The sequence below is a fragment of the Vanellus vanellus genome (genome assembly GCF_965231255.1).
Source record: "Vanellus vanellus genome assembly, chromosome: 3".
NCBI lineage: Eukaryota > Metazoa > Chordata > Aves > Charadriiformes > Charadriidae > Vanellus > Vanellus vanellus.
Window position 1 is genome coordinate 68,573,540 of NC_138907.1, and position 18,858 is coordinate 68,592,397.

The following is an 18,858-nucleotide window of genomic DNA, read 5'->3' on the forward strand; positions in this document are numbered from 1 at the left end:
AAGACTAACATAATTTACATTTATAGTTTTCTTCTTTCACTTCATCGTTGTCTATAATCTCCTCTGGGAAAATGATTTAATGATATCGCTAATGTTATCATTATAGCGGTGTCACGTAGTGAACAGTCATTAAGTGCTGGCACTCAGGTGGGCACCGTAAGAGGAGTAAACGACTAGCCAATGCCTCTCATTGGGACACCAAAAATTAGACAAATGTGCCAAATTATTGTGAATAGGACCTAAAACTTATTTTGGAATTTCCTGGAGACCAAAATCTTGCTGTCTTACAAAGTCTCAAGATCAGATCCATTAGAAGTTACTATGATGCACTTTTTTGGATCAGATTCATTCTTAAACACCTCCTTGAGGTGTCTGAGCCTAGAAGAGAACCCTGCCCTTCTTCTCCAGAGGATGAGCAGCCAAGAGGGAAAAGAAATGGACTGGAACGTGGAGAAAAACAGGCTGAGATCCTACAGACTGCCTCAGGTCTCCTGGGGCAGTTTTGGCTTAGGAAGATAATAAGCTACCCAAACCCAAGCTCCAGGTGAAAAAAGTCCAGTCCTTTAGAGGGGAACACCACTTTGCAAACTGTATCAACACTACTACTGCTAGCAGTACTGTAAGGATGTAGGGTTCCTGTTTGTATCCAAAATGTCCCTACCCAGAAAAGATGGCAGTTCAAGAACAGGCTAGGATAACGCAGAGTGCAACAGTAAGATGTATCGATTCAGTCGCTGAACCTGGAGAAACTACCTTCTTGTAGGCTAAAGGAAGATCCATAAACACATTAAAATCTGCACGCAAATATTGCTGAGAACCTGAGGACTGTGATTTGTTTGAGGGAAGTGGCATCTGGAAGGAGTTAGGCAAAACAAAGGATGTATGAAGGGCTTATTTACAGCACATAAAAGGACGGTAATGTAGTACAATATATTTTTCACAGCTGATGAAGGTTGGCATTGCATTTGACGTAAGTATTCTTGGACTGTTCTTCTGTCCCCTAGTCTGTCATTGATGAGATAAAATGGACAGTAATACAGCTCAGCTGAGTAAGCGATAACCCTGAAAATAAAGAATCACCCCAGTACAGACAGAAAAAAAAGCAGCCAAGTTCATTATAAAAGCAGCCAGATTATTCTACATAAAATGTACAGACATTTTCCTTGGACCTGCATTAAAATGAAAAGAATTTCAGAATCCAGTGGGGATATGTTTTTAAAACTGAAATGAACAATTGGGCCAGGTAAAACATAATTTTTTCTCACATAAATGGCTGTGTGAACCTTCTTTTCAGGAAACAACAAATTCTATAACAAGTTTCCAGGCAAACCCCACTAATTCTTCTCTACAAAGTTTTTACTTTTCAATACTCAATAACAAAATTCAATAATAAAATTATTATTAAATGTATTACAGTATCATGTCTCAGATAGCACTGCCTTTCACAATGTTGTTTTCTCCAATTTTTCTGATTTGTTCCTATAAACTTATTCTAGAGAAAGAAGAAATATTCCAGGTATTACACAACTTAAACTGGGTATAAGAAATGAGGGTTTTAAATTTAGAACTAAAAAAAGGGGGAAAAAGAAGAATAGAACAACTTTACACGTGGCTCCAACATCCTGACGTACAGTAATTCAGAGTGAGTCACTTGCCATCCAGCAAAGACAAAGTATGGTAATTCAACTGCCAATAAACTCTTTGGGCAGAAGTTAACCTACTTTGGATAAGATATATACACATCTATTCTTGGAGTAGGTAGCCTTTTCCATTTTAGTAGCTTATTTTAAAAACTGGGAATTGAAGAGAATACTTCAGCTCCGACATGAAGGAACATAAAAGGGGAAACTTAGGGCTTTATGGTAGATATCTGAAAGTCACACCGAAATCTTGGAGTTAAAGTACACAGAACCAAGGCAGTAATATTCTAAGAGCAACCAGAAAACAGCTGCTGGACCCCAGAGACAAAGTCTTTGTAAGATTTATCTGATGAGACTTTCTACTTTGGAAGAGAAGTTTAGTAGTGGCTTGTGAAAGACTGTTCTAATAGAGAAAGCTTTTGTGGAATGACATGAGCAATCACTATACCAATCGTCAGTTATGACTTGTGAGTCTGCTGAGTATGTATTAATGTGGCTTCATTAATTTCCCTTGGGGATGAAATCTGCCTAAAACTACAGACAAGATGGCACCCATGAATTTTTAGCAACTGTTTCTGCAAAAGTGCCTTCAGAGCATTAACAAGTCCTCATTTTTATTTGAGATTAAGAAATAATTCAATATCTATTCCTCTGTTCTTTGAGAGGTCATATATCCCTACCCCAGCTGACAAATTTACATGGTAGGCTGAAGAAGGGAGGGCTATATTTTGTTTAGCATTTTGGCCTGCCCTCTTGCAGGTAATGCTGGAGAATCTCTGCCAGATGTGACCTTTCCTTTTCAGATGGGCTGTCACTGATCAGCAGCGTAGCCACAGGTGGGACGTGCACATACCTGGGCCCCAGTTTCGCCTTGGGTTGGTAGTTAGTGGGAATGCAAAATAGATGTGAGTATAGTGCTGGACTTGAAATGTCTTTAATCATATTCTCGTTCCCTTGAGTATGCACTGATTGATTGCAGATTCCAATTTTCATTCCTGGCTATCATTAAAATTTGTGAAGGTAAGGTTGAATCATATATTGGGCTTCTTGAGCCTCTTTCTTATTCAAATCATAGCCATCTCTTGGTTAAGAGCAAGAATCTGAATATATTCCTTTTTAATGGATAAATGCACTGGAGGAATGGGTAATGTTTTTTATATTGTCACTTACTCGTGCTTGTTTATGTTCAGGGTTGTTTTCTTTAGATCATTTTATATTCAGGCACACTCCTTGGCTACCCTCATGTCTATCAATTTCCAATTAACAAGAAGAGGTGGAAACATGTAAGAATTTGGATCTCATAAAAGTTTTGAATATACCACTGTAACACCAACAATTATTACAGGGAAAGTAATTGCTCTCCTCCGAGCCAAGCCTAGCTTTCTTTAATTCCAGTAACAGGTTTTGCAGTAATCTATATTGGACATCTATGCCTGAATAAGCCAAACAAAGTCACTACCAATCCCAGCAGACTTGCTAAACACTACAGAACTCTGTGTTACTAAAAAGTAATTTTTGATGTATAAGCTTTATTTATTTCACTTCAAGGTTTCCTCAAATAGGTCTTCTTTCAGATAAGAGTTTGGCAATGTCTGGTATTGAGGATCTAATGGTAATCTCAAGAACGTTACTTCCATTAACAGAGGGAAGACTGAATTCTCAATTTATTGTACCTCTAAATAATTAATTTCCCTCCAAAGGTCCTTAATAAACCGATCACTGGATGTAGCACAACTGGACGTAACAGCACTGTGAAATGTCTTGAGGCTATGGACAACTTGCATGTCATTTCTCTCCTTAGACGAATCGCACCATTCAGATGAAGCTGTCGAATTTTTTGTCGGTAATGGGGCCAGGGTTTGACGCATACAAATGCATTTCTGATGTCTGTTTTGTATGAGATGTCTCCTCTGTGACCTCTGAATCACTTAAACCTTGTAAGAAAAAAAGCCTAGGGAAGAGGTACTTAAGTGTTTCCAGGCCTATCACTTGACAATGTTCACAAACTGCGTGCTCTTTAAAGGTTCTTAAGGAGGAAATTACCCAGGTCTGCATTTCTTTTTATGCACAAAATATCACCATGTTGCTTGTGCCAATCACAACACGCCAAGGCTGGGCAAAAGCTGGATGAAAATGTGATTTTGGATCACACTGATTTTACTTTCAGTTTCTTTCTTTCATCCATTAACTTTTTACAAACATTCTACTCACTGAATTTTAAATGTGCATGTTTACCCAATTAAGCCACAAATATATGCAGGTTTACCTAATAAGGGAACAGAAGCAATACTGTGTGATTTGTCCTACTGATCACAGCCAACTATTTAGCCTCAAAAGCCACTGCTAAAATGAACTCTCTAGATGGCCCATCTATATATTATCCTTTTACGTTCATTTTTCTATCAGCTTCTAGTTTTCACTGCATCAGATTAACACCTGCAAGACCTCATCCAACTCAACCATTCTCTACCATTGGACCGTTGGATCTCTTTGTCTGCTGTACTTCAGTGGCAACACATGCCCTAAGGCCATCTGTCCATTTTTCTCCCAATTTCTCATGAATCTTCGAAGGGCACATTGAATGCCCTTTCGGAGCTGTTCCAAAACCTGAATGAACACCTTCAACTGAGTTCAAGCTCAGCTTTAGTGTTGTGGACTTTAAAGCTCTACCTGCTTTCAAACCATTGCAAGCAGCAGGTACAAGTACAATAATCTAAAAAGAATTGGCTAATCAGTACAAAAATGCAATGTACCTCCTCAACTCTTCAGAAACTTCTTAAGTCTTGTTGGTGTCTTCCCCAACGGCACTAAATGATGTTTCCTCCTATGTTTCTAATGAGGAATATGAGCATGAAGCTGTGACGAATGGCATGGGGATAGAAGACGACTGGTAAAAGGCTTCCAGGTAATGTGGAAAGATGTATTTCCTCAAACCCATACATACAGAAAATGCGTTGCAAGAACTTGTTTAAAACAGCGGTTCTGAGGAGTTTAATGCATTCACAATCACCAATAGATATACTGTGTTTCACCTACCAGCTGTCTCCCAAAAATCAGCTCTCGATGTCCCTTGCTTTAGCCAAAGAGTGTCTTGCAGAACAAGACTCTTGAAATAGAGACTTTTAGAGAACAGCTTCTTTGATGTTTAGACAAACTCGGAGACCGGTTTCTTTCTGGGCTGGACCCTGACATAAGGAATGCACGGTACAAAGTAATTTTGAAGGGATGAAATTCAGTAAAACAATTTATTTCAGAACAAGGCCATGCCTCACTCCTTCTTGAAGGCTATTCCCATGCTATATTTCAGTTGTCAAGTATTTTGTCTGCTCAAAGAAAAAATAAGACAGGATTTGGTCAATAACAGGGAATGTGCAGGTTTTTTTTAAAAAACCATAGGCTATTTTATCAAAACTGCAGAAATGACAAGCAGACCAAAGTAGCAGCCCGTCTCTGGGTAAAGAATGGGGAGTTCTAGCCTGAATGGTTGATATTGCTGAGAAAGGTGGTCAAGTGAGAACAGGGGGGCTCAGGATGGGAAATGCCACACAGCTCTGTAATCACAAGAATGATGACAAGGAAGCTGGAGAATATGAGCAAGAGCTGCAGAGGCGCCCCTGGGGACCGACAGTCACAGAAAAGTTCCCCTGTTACATGCCCTGTTCCCACTATGTACCACAAGTAGCTGGGTGAACGTGGGGTGCTCTAATTTGGAAGCTATTATCCTTGTCCACCTGTGCACACATGATACACCGCAGTGAATCTCCATGCTTTTTAGACTCTCTGCCTGCCCCACATCTGCATCCAAAAAGCAGCTGTATGAGGGGAGACTGTTTGAAGATACTGGTAAGGCTCAGCATTGTCCCCTTCTCTCCAGTCCAGAAATCCATGGTTTGTTACAAGAAGAGCATTGGCTGCTGGTTCTCTGTGGAATTAATATGCTCTAAAAAAGCCTCTGTGAGCACTAGGCAGGAAAATAATACATTTAATTGAAATTTGCAGTGCATTTTAATGAGATTTTTTTTTTTTTCAGAAATAAAAATAGAGTGAAGACCCTGCTGTGGGCACTAGTGGGTAACACCAAGAAAACCTGAGTCAGTACAAGTCTCAATTTTCTCTAGGATCTCCAAGCTTGAAGCGCCAGATCTTCAAGGCCTTGAATCTAGCTAAGGCTCACAAAATAAGTGAGATTTTCACAAAGAAAGCAAAAGTGCAGAGGGGTGGAAAGTTGGGTGGGAGCAGCAGGATAATAAGAATCCTTGACTATCTGATCTTTTGGCTAGAAAAAAATCATCTCAGTCTCTCAAAATCCCCTCACGCTCTAAGAGAATGGTTAAAAGTTCCTGAAGAAAAAGAAGGAAGAGGGAAATATTTTCACTGGTTAGGAATATGTATTTTACCATAATATAATTATATTTTTCGTACTATTCAAATACCATGGGAAAATACCATGCTAGATATGAATTCTACCATATAGCACCAGAATATTGCTAATTTAAGATACTTTACTATGAGATGATATATTATCCTAGACATCTGTCAGTCATTATGAACAAAATTAAATGATAACCTGTGTTAAAAAAAAAAATGTTATGATGGGCTTAGCAACACCCAAAATTATAATGGGAAAATTTTAACAGGGAATGAAAAGAGGGTAGAGGCATCTAGTAGAGTGCAGAACCAAACTTTCTTGAATTTGACAGAGATTTTATCTCACACTTTATTTAGAGGTTGTAATTATCAGGATAAAGACTGTACCTTCCTTAAGTTTCAAATGCCTCTCAGGTTCGAGGGAAAGATGTTACTGTGGTGTCTCTCCATCTTTCTGCTGTTATATTTGGCTTACATTTAGCATACAAGTTGTTAGCTCAGACAGATTTTAAAAGATGTGCAAGAAGTAATATAAATATGCTTTGCTCTTAATTGAAAATGCAAAAGATTGTAAAACATTTAAAGCTCTAAAAATGTAAAAGCTGGAACAAAAATAAATCCATTCATGTCATACAGCATAAAAATGATCTCAAACCTGATGTGTAAGTTTAAGTATTTGTCAGGATGCCAAGTACAGTAGGAGGACACATAGAGTCCTCACATAATAGTTTGACAGATGCGTACCTGGAGGAAACGTGGGGTCACGTGTGCATCTCACCCATACCTCTTAAGCTCGAACTCTCCAGTCAAGGAAAGGACAGCAATCAAAATCCTTTGTTGCTTTTTAATAGGAATGTGTGTAATCAGAAAGGATGAAATCCCACGAGACTCCCACTGGAAGACAGGGAAACTAAAGCACAGGTGACTGTGTGTCAGTGGGACCCACCACCTGACCGCGGTGAAATAGAGCAGCGACCTGCGCTGCACATCCACCACCACCCAACAACCTCTCTCATGGTCTGGACATGGCAATCTGCAGCGCTAACCTCCAGAGATACCTGCGAGACTGCCGCGGTGGTTAAGGAGAAGCAGGCGTTAGTCCTCCCCTTCCCTCCCCTCCCAAACCAGTCACAAGTTATCTGGCTTGAAGTCATTTTCACGGCCTTGGCCCTATAGCTCCCAGCACAAAGGATGGCATCAAACACTTGTGTACTCCCCCTCCTCCTATACCAAGATGAATCGGTATACCTTTTTCATTAAAAATTTCCATATAACAACAGAAATTGTGACATAGCCTAACACATCAGAAAGCGGGCTGGCACACTACTTTCCTTCACCTTGCTCAGAAGAATTTCCCGTGTTTACTTGGACCCAGTATGTGGCCCATCCTTCCTGAAACACCGGGTGTCCTGAGATCCGCCTCGCCCAGCTCCCATCCTTCTCCAAGCTCAAACAAAGAGCTAGTGTTCACTGAAGCACATCATTTTATAGTTCACGGTAAGCATGCACGTTGGTTTGCAGCCACTCCACCCAAATGACGTATGGAGGTTTCCAGGTGTACAGCTTTTTTAGTGTTGGGTTGTTTTGGACTTTTTTTTTTTTGTGTGTGTGAAGTACATGTTAGTTTGTATAACAAAGCAAACTGTTGTGTTTAATTTTTTTTTCTTCCTGTGAAAACATGATCATTTGCAGGGTTCAGAAGTAAACCTATCAATTGCCACATATTGGCTGGAAAGGATTTTGAATCACAGCAACCCTTTGATGAACCAGGATTGAATTTCGAGTTTGCAATAAAACCTGTGAGTTTCCAGTGGTTTCAGGTTCCGTTGTAATCATTATACAACATCTCTAATTACAAGTTGCCGTGCAAAAAAAAAAGAAAAACTAATAAAAAATAGGTTAAAAAAATTGGAGGAAATGATGCTTATTTCAACAGAAATTCCAGCACTGGTGCTTTTTTTTTTTTTTTTTTCTGTTATTCCAAACGCTTTTTAGGGTCTCTGGAAGCACACGAAGCTCCAGTGCTTTCAGAGACAGAGAACGAGGCCCTTATTATATGGCATACCTGGAGTCTGGATCTGGCGAGGAGATCCTGCTTCGCAACCCGCGGCTGTCGGAGTCGTATAGCGGCACACAGACCTGTCTGAAAGGTCGGTTATTTATGACATGTGGAAACGAGAGCATTAATGGCAACACCGTTTATTACCGTTTCGGTTCCGATCGATGAGGCTTCACTGGCATTACGAGCCAGACAAGCGCTGCCAAAAGAGAGGGGGGCAAAGAAAAACAAAACAAAACAAAACCAAACCAAACCAAAACCCAAAACAAAACCGCAAGCCCTGGCTGGAAGGTACAGCCGCGCTGCCTGATGCCCGACGATAAGGCAGCGCCGGCCGCCCGATCTATAATAACGCGTTCCTAAAAGCAGGAAGCGGCAGCACATCGCACCCGGGGCGGCGGGACTTCCCCCCCCCCTCCCCGGCAAACAGCGCCTGGGACCCGCCGCCCCCCGGCCGTGCTCCCCGCCCCGACCTCCCCGCCCCGCCAGCTCAGCCGCCGCCGCCTTCTCCCTGTCGCCCCTCTTCGCCCCCTCCTTCTCCTCCGGAGGCGGCAGGTCCCCCCCGCTCCCCGCTGTGCCGAGCTGAGCCGAAGAGCCGCGCTGAGCCCGGCTGTGCCGTGCCGGAGGGAGCCGTGGCGAGCCGTGCCGCGCCGTGGCGAGCGGAGCCGAGGCGGTGCTGGCCCCCGCGCCTGCAGCAGGAGGCGCTGCCGGGCGCCGCTCCGCCCGCTCCGGGCTGCGGGCCGGAGTCCCACGTTCCCCCCGCCGAGTGCCGGGGAGCGGGGGTTGGACGTGAGCGCTCGGCTCCTCCCTCCCGCCCCGCTCGCCCAGCAGCAAAGTAACTCCAGAGTACGAGGGGGAGCCGGTGCCGCCGCCGCCGCGCCCGTCGCGCCGCAGACGGCTGCCCCAGCGGGCTGGCCCCGGGGCCAGCGGGCGCCCCTCGGCGCGGAGGGTTGGTGGAAGCGGGGGGGTGTCTCCTGGCGAGGCGCCGGGGCGGGCGAGGCGAGCTCCGCCCGCCGCCGCGGGCCGGGGCAGCCCCGGCCTCTTTGGGAAACTTCTCCGCAAGTCGGCATGGGCAGGGGGGCCGGCGCCGCCGCCTCGCTGCCGCTGCTGGCGGCGCTCGCCCTGCTGGCCGGCTGCTCGCCCGCCCTGCTCGGGGCGGCCCGGGCCCAGCTCTCCGCAGGTGAGTTGTCGCTCGGCGCCCAGGTGAGGGCGGGCGGCGCGGCGGGGTCGCGCCGTGCCCGGGCTGTCCGCCGGGGAAGGGGAAGGGAGGGAGAGGGGTGGCAAGGGGGTCGCGGGGGACACCGCCTCTCGCTCCCGAGGAGCGGCGGTGGGGCTGCAGAGGGGCTCCCACCCGCCGTACTTCCCCATGTCCCCCTTCCCCCCCCCCCCCCCCCGGCCGCCGCTCTGTGGGGCGCGGTGTGGCGGGGAGGGCGACCCACGCGTGTCCGCGGGCTGCCGTCGCGGGGCTCACGGGGGCGGGCAGGGCGCGGGGTTCGGGCTCCGCACAAACTCCCCTTCTTCCACTCCTCCTCCTCCCCCCCGGCCAGCCTCCCAGGTGGCGGCGGTGCTGGCGGCGGGGCCGGAGCTGCTGCCGCCCCTTCCCCCCGCTCAAACTTTTCCCGGCGTTTCCCTGCCCGGAGCGGGGGGCGCAGCCCTCGGGGCGCCCTGGTCGCTTCCCCCCCCGCCCGCCCGAGCGGGGAGACGGCCCAGGCTACTGCTGGCTACCAGAATTCCTCCCCCCCCCCCCCCCCCCCCCAAAAAAAAAAAAAACAAAAAAAAAACCAAAAAAAACCAAGAAAGAAAAAAAGAGTGGTGGGCGAGGAAGGGGAGGGAAGGCAACATATGGGGCCGGCGTCTGTTTTGTTTGAAAGCCGCGAATTTCTCGCCCCTTCCTCACACCTTCCCCCCCCCTCCCCGCCACGGGGTTTTGCAGAATAAAAGCCCGCGGGGCCGGGCGGTGGGAGCTGCGGCCGGTGCGGCGGTGAGTTGTTGGCCCGGGAGGAGCCGCGGGGCAGAGCCCGTGGTGGGGCTGGGGCGGGCGGTCGCCCCGGGAGGAGAGGGGAGGGGGTGACCGGGAGGGGGGCAGCACCGCCCGCGCTGTGCCGGAGCGATGCGGGGCGCAGCGGGCGCTGGGGGCCCGTGTGCCGGACCCTGAACCCCCTCCGCTGTAGTTTACGAAGCGCCCTTCGTTTGCTGGGGGTGAAGCTGGAGCGCGAACGTGTTCTTATTGTTTGCCGTGTGAATTATTACGCGAAGGACTAGATGAAATAGACTTCAGACTCCTTTTTTTTTTTTTTTTTCTTTAAATAGTACTGGCAGTTGCACCGGGTGCATCAGTTGGACAAGCGTTTGAAGCCTTTATTGTAGGATACTGATATGAAAACTGCAATTAATAAGAGTGTCTACACTCATGAGACTTGGAAGCACAGTTTTCATAAGGACTGATGTGTAGTTAGGAGTCTCTTTTTTTTTTTTTCCGGTCCTCCTATAAATTAATTTTTAATTGAGACATTTGAGATGTGTCGTCAATTAAGAAATGTGCCGAAGCAGTAAGAGAAATTGTGCTGGTCTGAACAGATTACATCCCTCCTATGTGGCTGCCTTTGGTGTGTATAATTTAATGTCTGCGTATCAGAATTGTAAGATTACGTAAGCGCCTACAAGCCTTTTACCAGGGGAAGGGAAGTGTACCATGTATGCAGCTGGTATGTTGTAGGAATACCTAAAATAAAATATGCCCAAGCGTAACATCTTTTCATTCAAAACCATACTGAAATCTGACCAGTGATTTTTTTTTTTTTTTTTTTTTGCTTTACTGTAACTCGTCAGGCTAATGTTAACGCCATAGGTAACTCTTACGTAAAGATCTTTTTATGAACTTGTTCACTGGCAGAAGAAGAGTAGGATGTTCTGATAACTGGTATGGTCTGTGGTATTTTATGCTGAAAACGTGGCACGCAGTCTTTTTTGGGATTGCAAGTACAAGAAGCCAGGTTGGTACTGTGGGCTATGTGTTAGGTAAGCAGAGAAGAATGTTCAGCATCCTTCTGACCAGAGTAGGTGAAGCTTGTCAAAGAGTTGAACAATTGTATCTCGGAAAGATGAGATTAAATTTTTTTTTTTTTGTGTGTGTGTAGCATGTCAGCAGCCAGAGACTTCAGTTTCTATTGCCAAGCATCAAAAATACTGATGTGTTGCACAAGTCAGAGGGTTATTAATTGCAGACTTGCTCAGATTTTCTTGAAGGGTTGGAGAAGTAGATTTGTTAGTAGCTGGTGCTTTCAGTGTACTCAGTTTAATGTATGGTGCTCGTACTCTTATCAAATACGTTTAATATCCACATGTAGAGCTATGCCTTGCTGAACACTTACTTACGGTTAATTTTGTTTTGAAGGCTTTGAATTTAATAACTACTGCAAACTTTTTGTTCCTTATTCTAAACAAGTCTGTGAAGTGTGTGTGTGTGTGTGTTGTTTTTGTGTGTCTGTTCACGAGACATCTTCATCCTGGTGTTAGTGGATGTGGGACACAAAGGTTGGGGTTCAGATATCCCTTCCAGTGAAGGCCTCTCCGTAGCCTACAATGAGATGTTTCTGTATTTGGTGCCCACTGGAACATCTATTTTCTTCATAGTCATCTCCTCTGTTTAACACGAGTACTGTTTTTCAAGCATCTTCTTTTGACTGCCTTCCCCCCTCCTCACCTCAATATAACAGCCTGCTCTTTTCCAAGTTAAACTGAATCTACCTCAATTTCAGCTTCCTTTTTATCAGTATTGTCTGAATTGTAAAAATTTAAAACTGTTAATTTTTCTTTGCCATTAATAAAGCTATTAATTCCATCTGGACCTTTCACAAATCTCTCTCGTTGTAGATTTTTATTTCCTTTTTATGATGCTTTGTATTACTCCTGAGTGTGAATGTTGGCCAGATCCAGAGTTTTTCATAAAAATTTTGATATGTTTATTAAGGTTTTAATCAAATTACAGAGTGCAAATTTCTGGAAAGTTGGCCTTCTTCAGGAGCGTGTGTGTGATGGTTGTTACCTGTTCTTCCTCTTAACATATTCCATGAAAGCGAATGAGAAGGCAAGAGGAGGAGCAGCAGCAAGTTAGGAAAAGGAACAAGATACATCTTGCAATTTGCTGCTGTCTTAAAAATTGTGCTTGTATATCATCTCCACCCCCTTTGCACACAGTTGAAACACTGTACATTTTGTCTTTCCCCACAGATCTCAAAAGAAAAAAAAAAAAGAAAGCGGCTTCTCTCTGCCCCCCCAACCCAGCCATAATCCACAGTGTAATGTTTTCTGGTCTTTGTAGATTGTTTCTTTACACCGCTTCTTTCCATGACCCTTCAACTTGGGTGCGTGCCTGTCAGAATCTAGGCCAAAATGTTTTGGCAGCGCGTTCTCTGTTGAAGTCTAGCTATTCCTTATATAGCACCTCCTTTCATCTGCAACTCCTACAGTTTGATAAAGAACAAGTTCAGCTTGTTTTCACAACTCGATCACTTGAAACTTACATTTTTTTTAATATTATTTTTAGCAATTTGTGTGTTTTCAAATGAAAAAAAAAAAATTAAAAAAATAAAAAAAATTTTTTTGAAGAACGCTGCCAGCTTGTCAACTAGCTGATGGAAATGTGCATTGCACTGCCTCTGATGGTGTCTGTGCGAGTGTGTGTTTGGTTTTTTTTTAATACTAAATGAAAGATACGAGGATAAAAATTCTAGAAATGCATCAGCTTACCTGAAGTTATTTAAATGTGGTATTTCAGACCATAGGAATAGTTAAGCATAAAAAGGAGGACTGCATGTTTTACAAGTTCAAGTCCTTTATTAGACTAGTTATTCCTTAGACTTTCTCATGCAAAGTAGTTACGGTGTCACAAATGAACAGGCGAGTGTAAGTATTTCTGGATTAACACCCCCCCCCCCCCCCCAATATTTATAGTCTGTCTTTGGGAGAGAATCTAAATTAAATATTTGAAGTTATAAAGTAGAAGATATTATTTGTTTTCTAAAGAATTTGTACTTAAATATACTTGCAGGGAAAGATATGAAAATCATAATAAGCACATCTAAATCTCTTTATTTGTAATCATGTAGTAGAAGAAATTAAGGGCTTCTTGAAAATGTTTTAAAATACTTTTAAGTAATTAAACTCAGATTAGCCCTTTGCTGTTAGAACAGCAAAAGTTGCTTCAGTCGTATTTTATCCTTGAATGTGCTACAATTTGCATGCGATATACAAGAGACACTTGTGCAGGTAGGCGTGTATGTATAAGAGACTTCTCAGTAGCTTTTTTTTCCCCACCAAGCTGTTAAAATGTATTGACAAATTACATGGAAGATGAGGGGAATTAAAAGTGAAGTTATTTTCTCGCTTTCACCCCCTCCTTCCCAAATGTTTTACTTTCCTTTATACATTCGGCTCCCTTCCATGCCACTGTTGGTTCAGAGATCACTTGTCTGTCTATATTTTTGGATGCAGTATTACAGTTATAAAATGTACATGGATTTTCAAAGTGGAACTTAACTGGTTCAAATGGGACTGAAAGCAGCCAGAACACTGTGACCTCAGTAGTTCTGTTTAGTCCCTTTTGCCTGAGAAATCACGGTACTGCTTGATCAGTTTGCTAGCGATGTGAACGGTGCATCTCAAACCGGGTAGATATCTTGCCCTTACTTAAGATCTGCTTACGATAATTAAAAATAGAATAAAAAAAGGGGGTTTGCGTGTTTAAGAAGTCTGCAGAGGATCAGGGCAGAGGTTCACCTAGCCCAGTATCCAGTCTCTGATGGTGGGTGCTGAGGGAAGTGTGATTTTTGTCAAGGTGAGTGGCTTCCTCTGAGTGCTCTCTGTCCACAGAGACAATGTGGTGGCATTTAATGTTGTAAGTGGATTCTTGTAACCGTGATGGTGCCTAATAACATCTTCAGCTGTATTGCTTTTAGCGTTCGCCTTGCTTTCTGACAAGGAATCTATATGTTGTGTGGAAAAAGCTATGGTCCTTTGTTTTTTGAAATTGCTAGTTGTATTTAATGTAACCTCGCTCTTGTATTAAGAGATGGTTAATAATTGCTCCTCATTGACTTTCTTCATGCCACACAGGATTTTTCCACCCCCTCTCAACTATTCCTTTTCTAGTTGGAAAAGTCCAGTTGTAGCCCCCTGCTATAGAGTATCTTTTTATCTCTCTGTATCTTTTTTTCATCCTTTCAGTCTTTTCTTTCTTTTCCAGTTCTACTACATTGCTCGGAGTATCCAAGTGACAGCTACCTGATGGATTTATAGAGTGTTTAATAATTATTTTCTTTCTGTTCTCTGCCCATAGTGTGATCATTCCTGGCATTTGCTTTGCATTTTTGACCATTTGACCCACTCCTGGTTGCGAGCTGACACTTCTATAGAACTATTTATTTCATTACTGAAGAGCCGAGATCTTGCGGTTAAGTGACAGTCTGTGGGGTGGCTGTATCAGTGTGCAGCAGGACTCTTGGAAAGGGGACAGTCTTTAACCAGCCCTTCTTTTTTTGGGGGGTGGGGGGGAGGGCAACGACTTTTAAGCAAGGCTTTCAAAGGACCTGTGAACTTGCGATGGATGTCTGGGAGAGTTAACCTGTTTAATGCTTACCACTGCCATTTGTCTCCTCTTTCTGAAATGCTGTTGACACAAGAAAGTTAAAAAGAGTTTATCCTCTTACATGTAAAAGTTGGCAATATCGGGATTACCATGCAGAGGTCTGCTGTGTAGCTGCTTCTTGCTCTGAAGTCTAGGATGTCTTTATATGACCTCTTTAGCTGGACGACCTTTAGGTCACCTTACCTCTCAGGAGTTGGATACGTCACTGTGTGTCAGCTTTGTTTTACATGAGGATCTATTTTGGTGAAATCCCTACTCTAGCTTTTGCAACACAGATCCTTTTGAAAGTGTAATAGGAAGCTTCCAAACTATTACTTTAGTCCTGATAACTGAGTCAGTCAGGACGCGCCTCGTGTTTTCATGTGCTGATGGGATCCCGTCTGTCATAGTTTATTATTGTCATGGAAAGATGCCTTTGTAGTGCTGCTCCCAGAAGTGTGCACTCAGATTTGGAACTTCAGTTACAATCTGCTGGTGCCATTAAGCCAATTAAAGTTACTGCTGCTGCAGAGGGGGTAATTTCCATCACTTGAATGGCTCTCAGGTGTTTGCCTGTGCTAGATCTGGCCACTACGTGGCCTGTGGGTGAGTTGGTTTAGCTTTATGTGAACCTTCTCGGAGGAAGGATGGGGCTTGGGATTAGTTTCCTTTTGACGGGTGAGTTCAGCTGACTCGCAGATGTGTGGCCACATACATTTGGTGTATGGGAGGATGAGGGCCAGTGGTGGGATGGCTCAGTTTGACAACAAGCTGTAGTCGCAGCGCAGCTCATGTAAGGCGAACTTGTGCTGTTTTAAGTCATGTTGGCTCTACACTCTGCTTGCTGTTCAGCTCTTTGTTGACCGGAGGAAGAGCAAAGAGGAGGCAGGAGGGCAGGGAGAGGGGGTGGGAAGAGGGGTCTGGCGTTCTCTCTGGAACTGGAGGGGTTAGACTGGGTGAAGGCGGTTGAGGCTGCGTTCTGGCTGACTGCGTGCAAACCGATGACCCGGTGCTAGTGTCTCTTTCCCTGACATGCATCTTTGAGTAAACTGGGCTTAAATATGTTCTTTCATTAGAATAGATAGCTAAGGCATTTATTATATAGACGTATAAGCAAGAAGCAGCCTATTAATGCTACTTAGTAGAGAGCAGGTGTGATGGCAAGCAGTAGAGGGCTTGGAGGAGGTGACACCTCGATACTAGGCTAGAATTAGAGGATGTGGTGACACCCATTTTGGGGTGCAGCAGAAACTGGTTTAACGCCAGGTTCTGCAGTTTCACCTTTTTCCCGGTGTGATCTGTCCTTCACCATCCCTTGGGGTCTTTAAATAGGGTTGCCCGTGAGACATGGGGATGTGGGTAGAAGAGGAAAAATGGCTGTGGTTTCTAAAGGCTGGGGTGAGCCAGTTGAGTGGCAAATGGCAGTAGTGAGGATTTTGTAGCATCTGGCTGAGCATAAGGTCCTGTTGCACTTAATTTTGTAGGCCAGAATGTCCCTTACCTTGTGCTGCTTCCTGGTAGGCCTTAACTACAGGTGACTTTAAACTACATAGTTTAAAACTATGCAAACTACCCAGTTTGAAGTCACCTATAATGCATACTTACCATGTAGTTTAAAGTCACTTACAGTCTACTTTTACCAGGAAGCTATATAGTTGAAAGTCAAGTTTGCACTTTGTAGAACTTTTATAAATATTAGAAGCTACCAGAAACATACCGAAATCTTTTCTGGAACAAGAAGTTATTAGTATTTGTGTCAACTCAACACTGTGCTTAAACAAACAAATAAGCAAAAAAGCCACATGCCACCCCAGCCCCCAAAACACTGAATAGGACAAAAGAATAGCTGTTTGTTGTAGGGGTTTTTGTAAGTACATGCACATGTACCCTCAGACTTGAGAAGCTGATGTTGGCATTATTCACATGATGGCATGTGAAACATGATGGTATTTAAATCTGTTTTCTCCTTCTGAATGTTGAGCTGTTCGATAAACATTTAAATTGTGGAAATAAGCTTAAAATTATCCATTATGAAGCATATTTACGCATTTAAGGAGCTCCTTTCAGTTAACTTAATATCTGGTATATTTCTCTGTAAATAAGCTGCATTTGTCCATTGAATGGTAAAAGCTAAGTATTGATCAGTAAATTGAAACAACAGAAGTTTTTAGGCTTGCTTTTTGTTACTGAAATTTGATTCCTTTAAAAGTTGGGGGTTTTATTAACAAATCTCTACATGTATTTCAATTAGGAACCATTTATTTGTTCATCTAACCAAATTTATTTTGTGATTGCCGTCATGGCCAAATCTTTGCCTTGACAGTCTTTGCACTGTTTTACTTTAAGCAGTCTAAAAATATTCAGCAGGATCTAATATATTACCTAGTATGAAAACAATGAACTAATGGCGTAGGGCTGCGATTTGTTTTGTTTGAAGGACTGCAGACGAAAAGTTCTGTGAAGTTGTTAATCAAGATAATTTCTGCTGTTGATAGATAAAGTGGTTGTAGAATTGAGGCTGCTGAATTGAGCCTCCACAGGGGTGATGTGTCCTTAAAGCACTAGGATGACGGTCAGGAATTTGAGTCAATGTATTTGTTGAAACATCTGTAGTATGTAACTGTATTCTGGGGTAAGAACATAGCACAAGCATATAGCAGCAAGACCTGCTATAAAGTAATAACATGACATATAAATGATGCACTCGTCTCTGGTTAAAAATATCTGAGCCTCCTTGTAGAGGAGGGAGAAGTGCTGGGCACTGCCAAAAGGAAGGAGGGCTTCCCAGAAATCACAGCAAACGTTACGGCAATGGGGCAACCATGTACCGATTAACTTTGAATCGCTTACTCAAGTAGAATAAGCCATAATTGTAAACTTATTTTCCTGTAGGTTTAGAACTTGGGACTGCATTAGGATTTTTTGCTGGCATAGCTATATTTGTTAATAGGTTTGTGTGGTGGTTCTTTTTTTTTGTACCCAAATTGCTCAATGGTAGGCTTGCAAAGGAACAAAAAAAACCCTTTGAGTGTGGATGAGGTCTAAAAGAGATTCTCTGGTCTAATAATCCAGAGGGAAAAAAATAAATCAGTATTTTCCCTAAGGATGAATTAACTTTAACATGTAAAAACTTGTTTTAAGATAGAAGGTGCTGTGCATGGGCTTGTCAGGCATTTGTTCTTTTTAAGAAGATCATATGTATATGGAATTGGCTGATATTTATGGTAACACACCAAGTATATGCCTCAGTAACAGATTTGAGAGACTTAATTTCTTGAGGATTGGTGCTGTGAAAAGATTAAATTCTTTGCTCAGTACTACGGGTAATATGAGGTTATTTTTGTTAGCCAGTGTATGAAAGATTGGACCCTTCAGTTTGCCAGAAAGTCATTTACTAAAACCATGTGTTTATATTTATTAATTGAGTAACAAAAGAAGCCATTTCTCAACTGCCATGTCATGAACCTAATTCTGCTGACTTATGAGACACTGTTGTATACTTTAAAGCCAAGTTCTGCTGCAATTAAATTATGATATGTTCATTCTAATTATTACACACTGGTTACTCAATTTAGTGAGGTGGAGTTGTATGCTTTCTTTTGTGTGTAAACACTTGTTCTGTAACAGTAAAAATGACTGATGAATATTAACCAGAAGAGAGAAATGTTATGAAGAACAATTGGGACTGTAGTTCAAATGAATTCAAAACAGCCAAGAATGAAAATTTTGACTGGACAGCTGACTTCTTGAACTACTATGGGTGGGTTTTTGGTGTTTTGTGTTTTTTTTTTTTTGTTTGTTTGTTTTGTTATTTCCAAATACAAGTCATGTTTGTTTGTGAACCCTATAGTGTGATTTAGGATACCAGTTGCTTTTTAAATTATTTAAGTAATAAAGAAAATATTTATTGAAGCTCTAAAATTTCAGGCTGCTTTTGTGTTCTTCACTACAGTGAAAAATTAAAATTATAAGACCTGGCGGAGACCTGCCTGTTTGCTATTAATTAGAAAAAATACTCTGATTTGATATTTTATCACTTCTCTATATCTGTATCATCTCTGTGTGGTATTAGTCTGGAGTAAGATCAAAACGGGGAGTATCGGTTGTCTTGGTTCCCCTAGTGTTATCCTGTTTGTCTGTTCTTTGTAAATGTGAAAGCACTTATC

General features: G+C 43.0%; 1 protein-coding gene across 2 annotated transcripts in view; it reads left to right on the forward strand.

Annotated features, from left to right (window-relative positions):
• Nucleotides 1-9,135: 9,135 nt before the first annotated feature.
• Nucleotides 9,136-18,858, forward strand: part of PTPRK (protein tyrosine phosphatase receptor type K) — a gene marked incomplete at both ends in the record, with an annotated part of 423,191 nt that continues 413,468 nt past the window's right edge. For both annotated transcript variants that reach the window (XM_082481081.1, XM_082481082.1), the window contains one exon: nucleotides 9,136-9,247. In XM_082481081.1, the coding sequence (XP_082337207.1) occupies nucleotides 9,136-9,247 (112 nt within the window). The remainder of the gene's footprint in view (nucleotides 9,248-18,858) is intronic.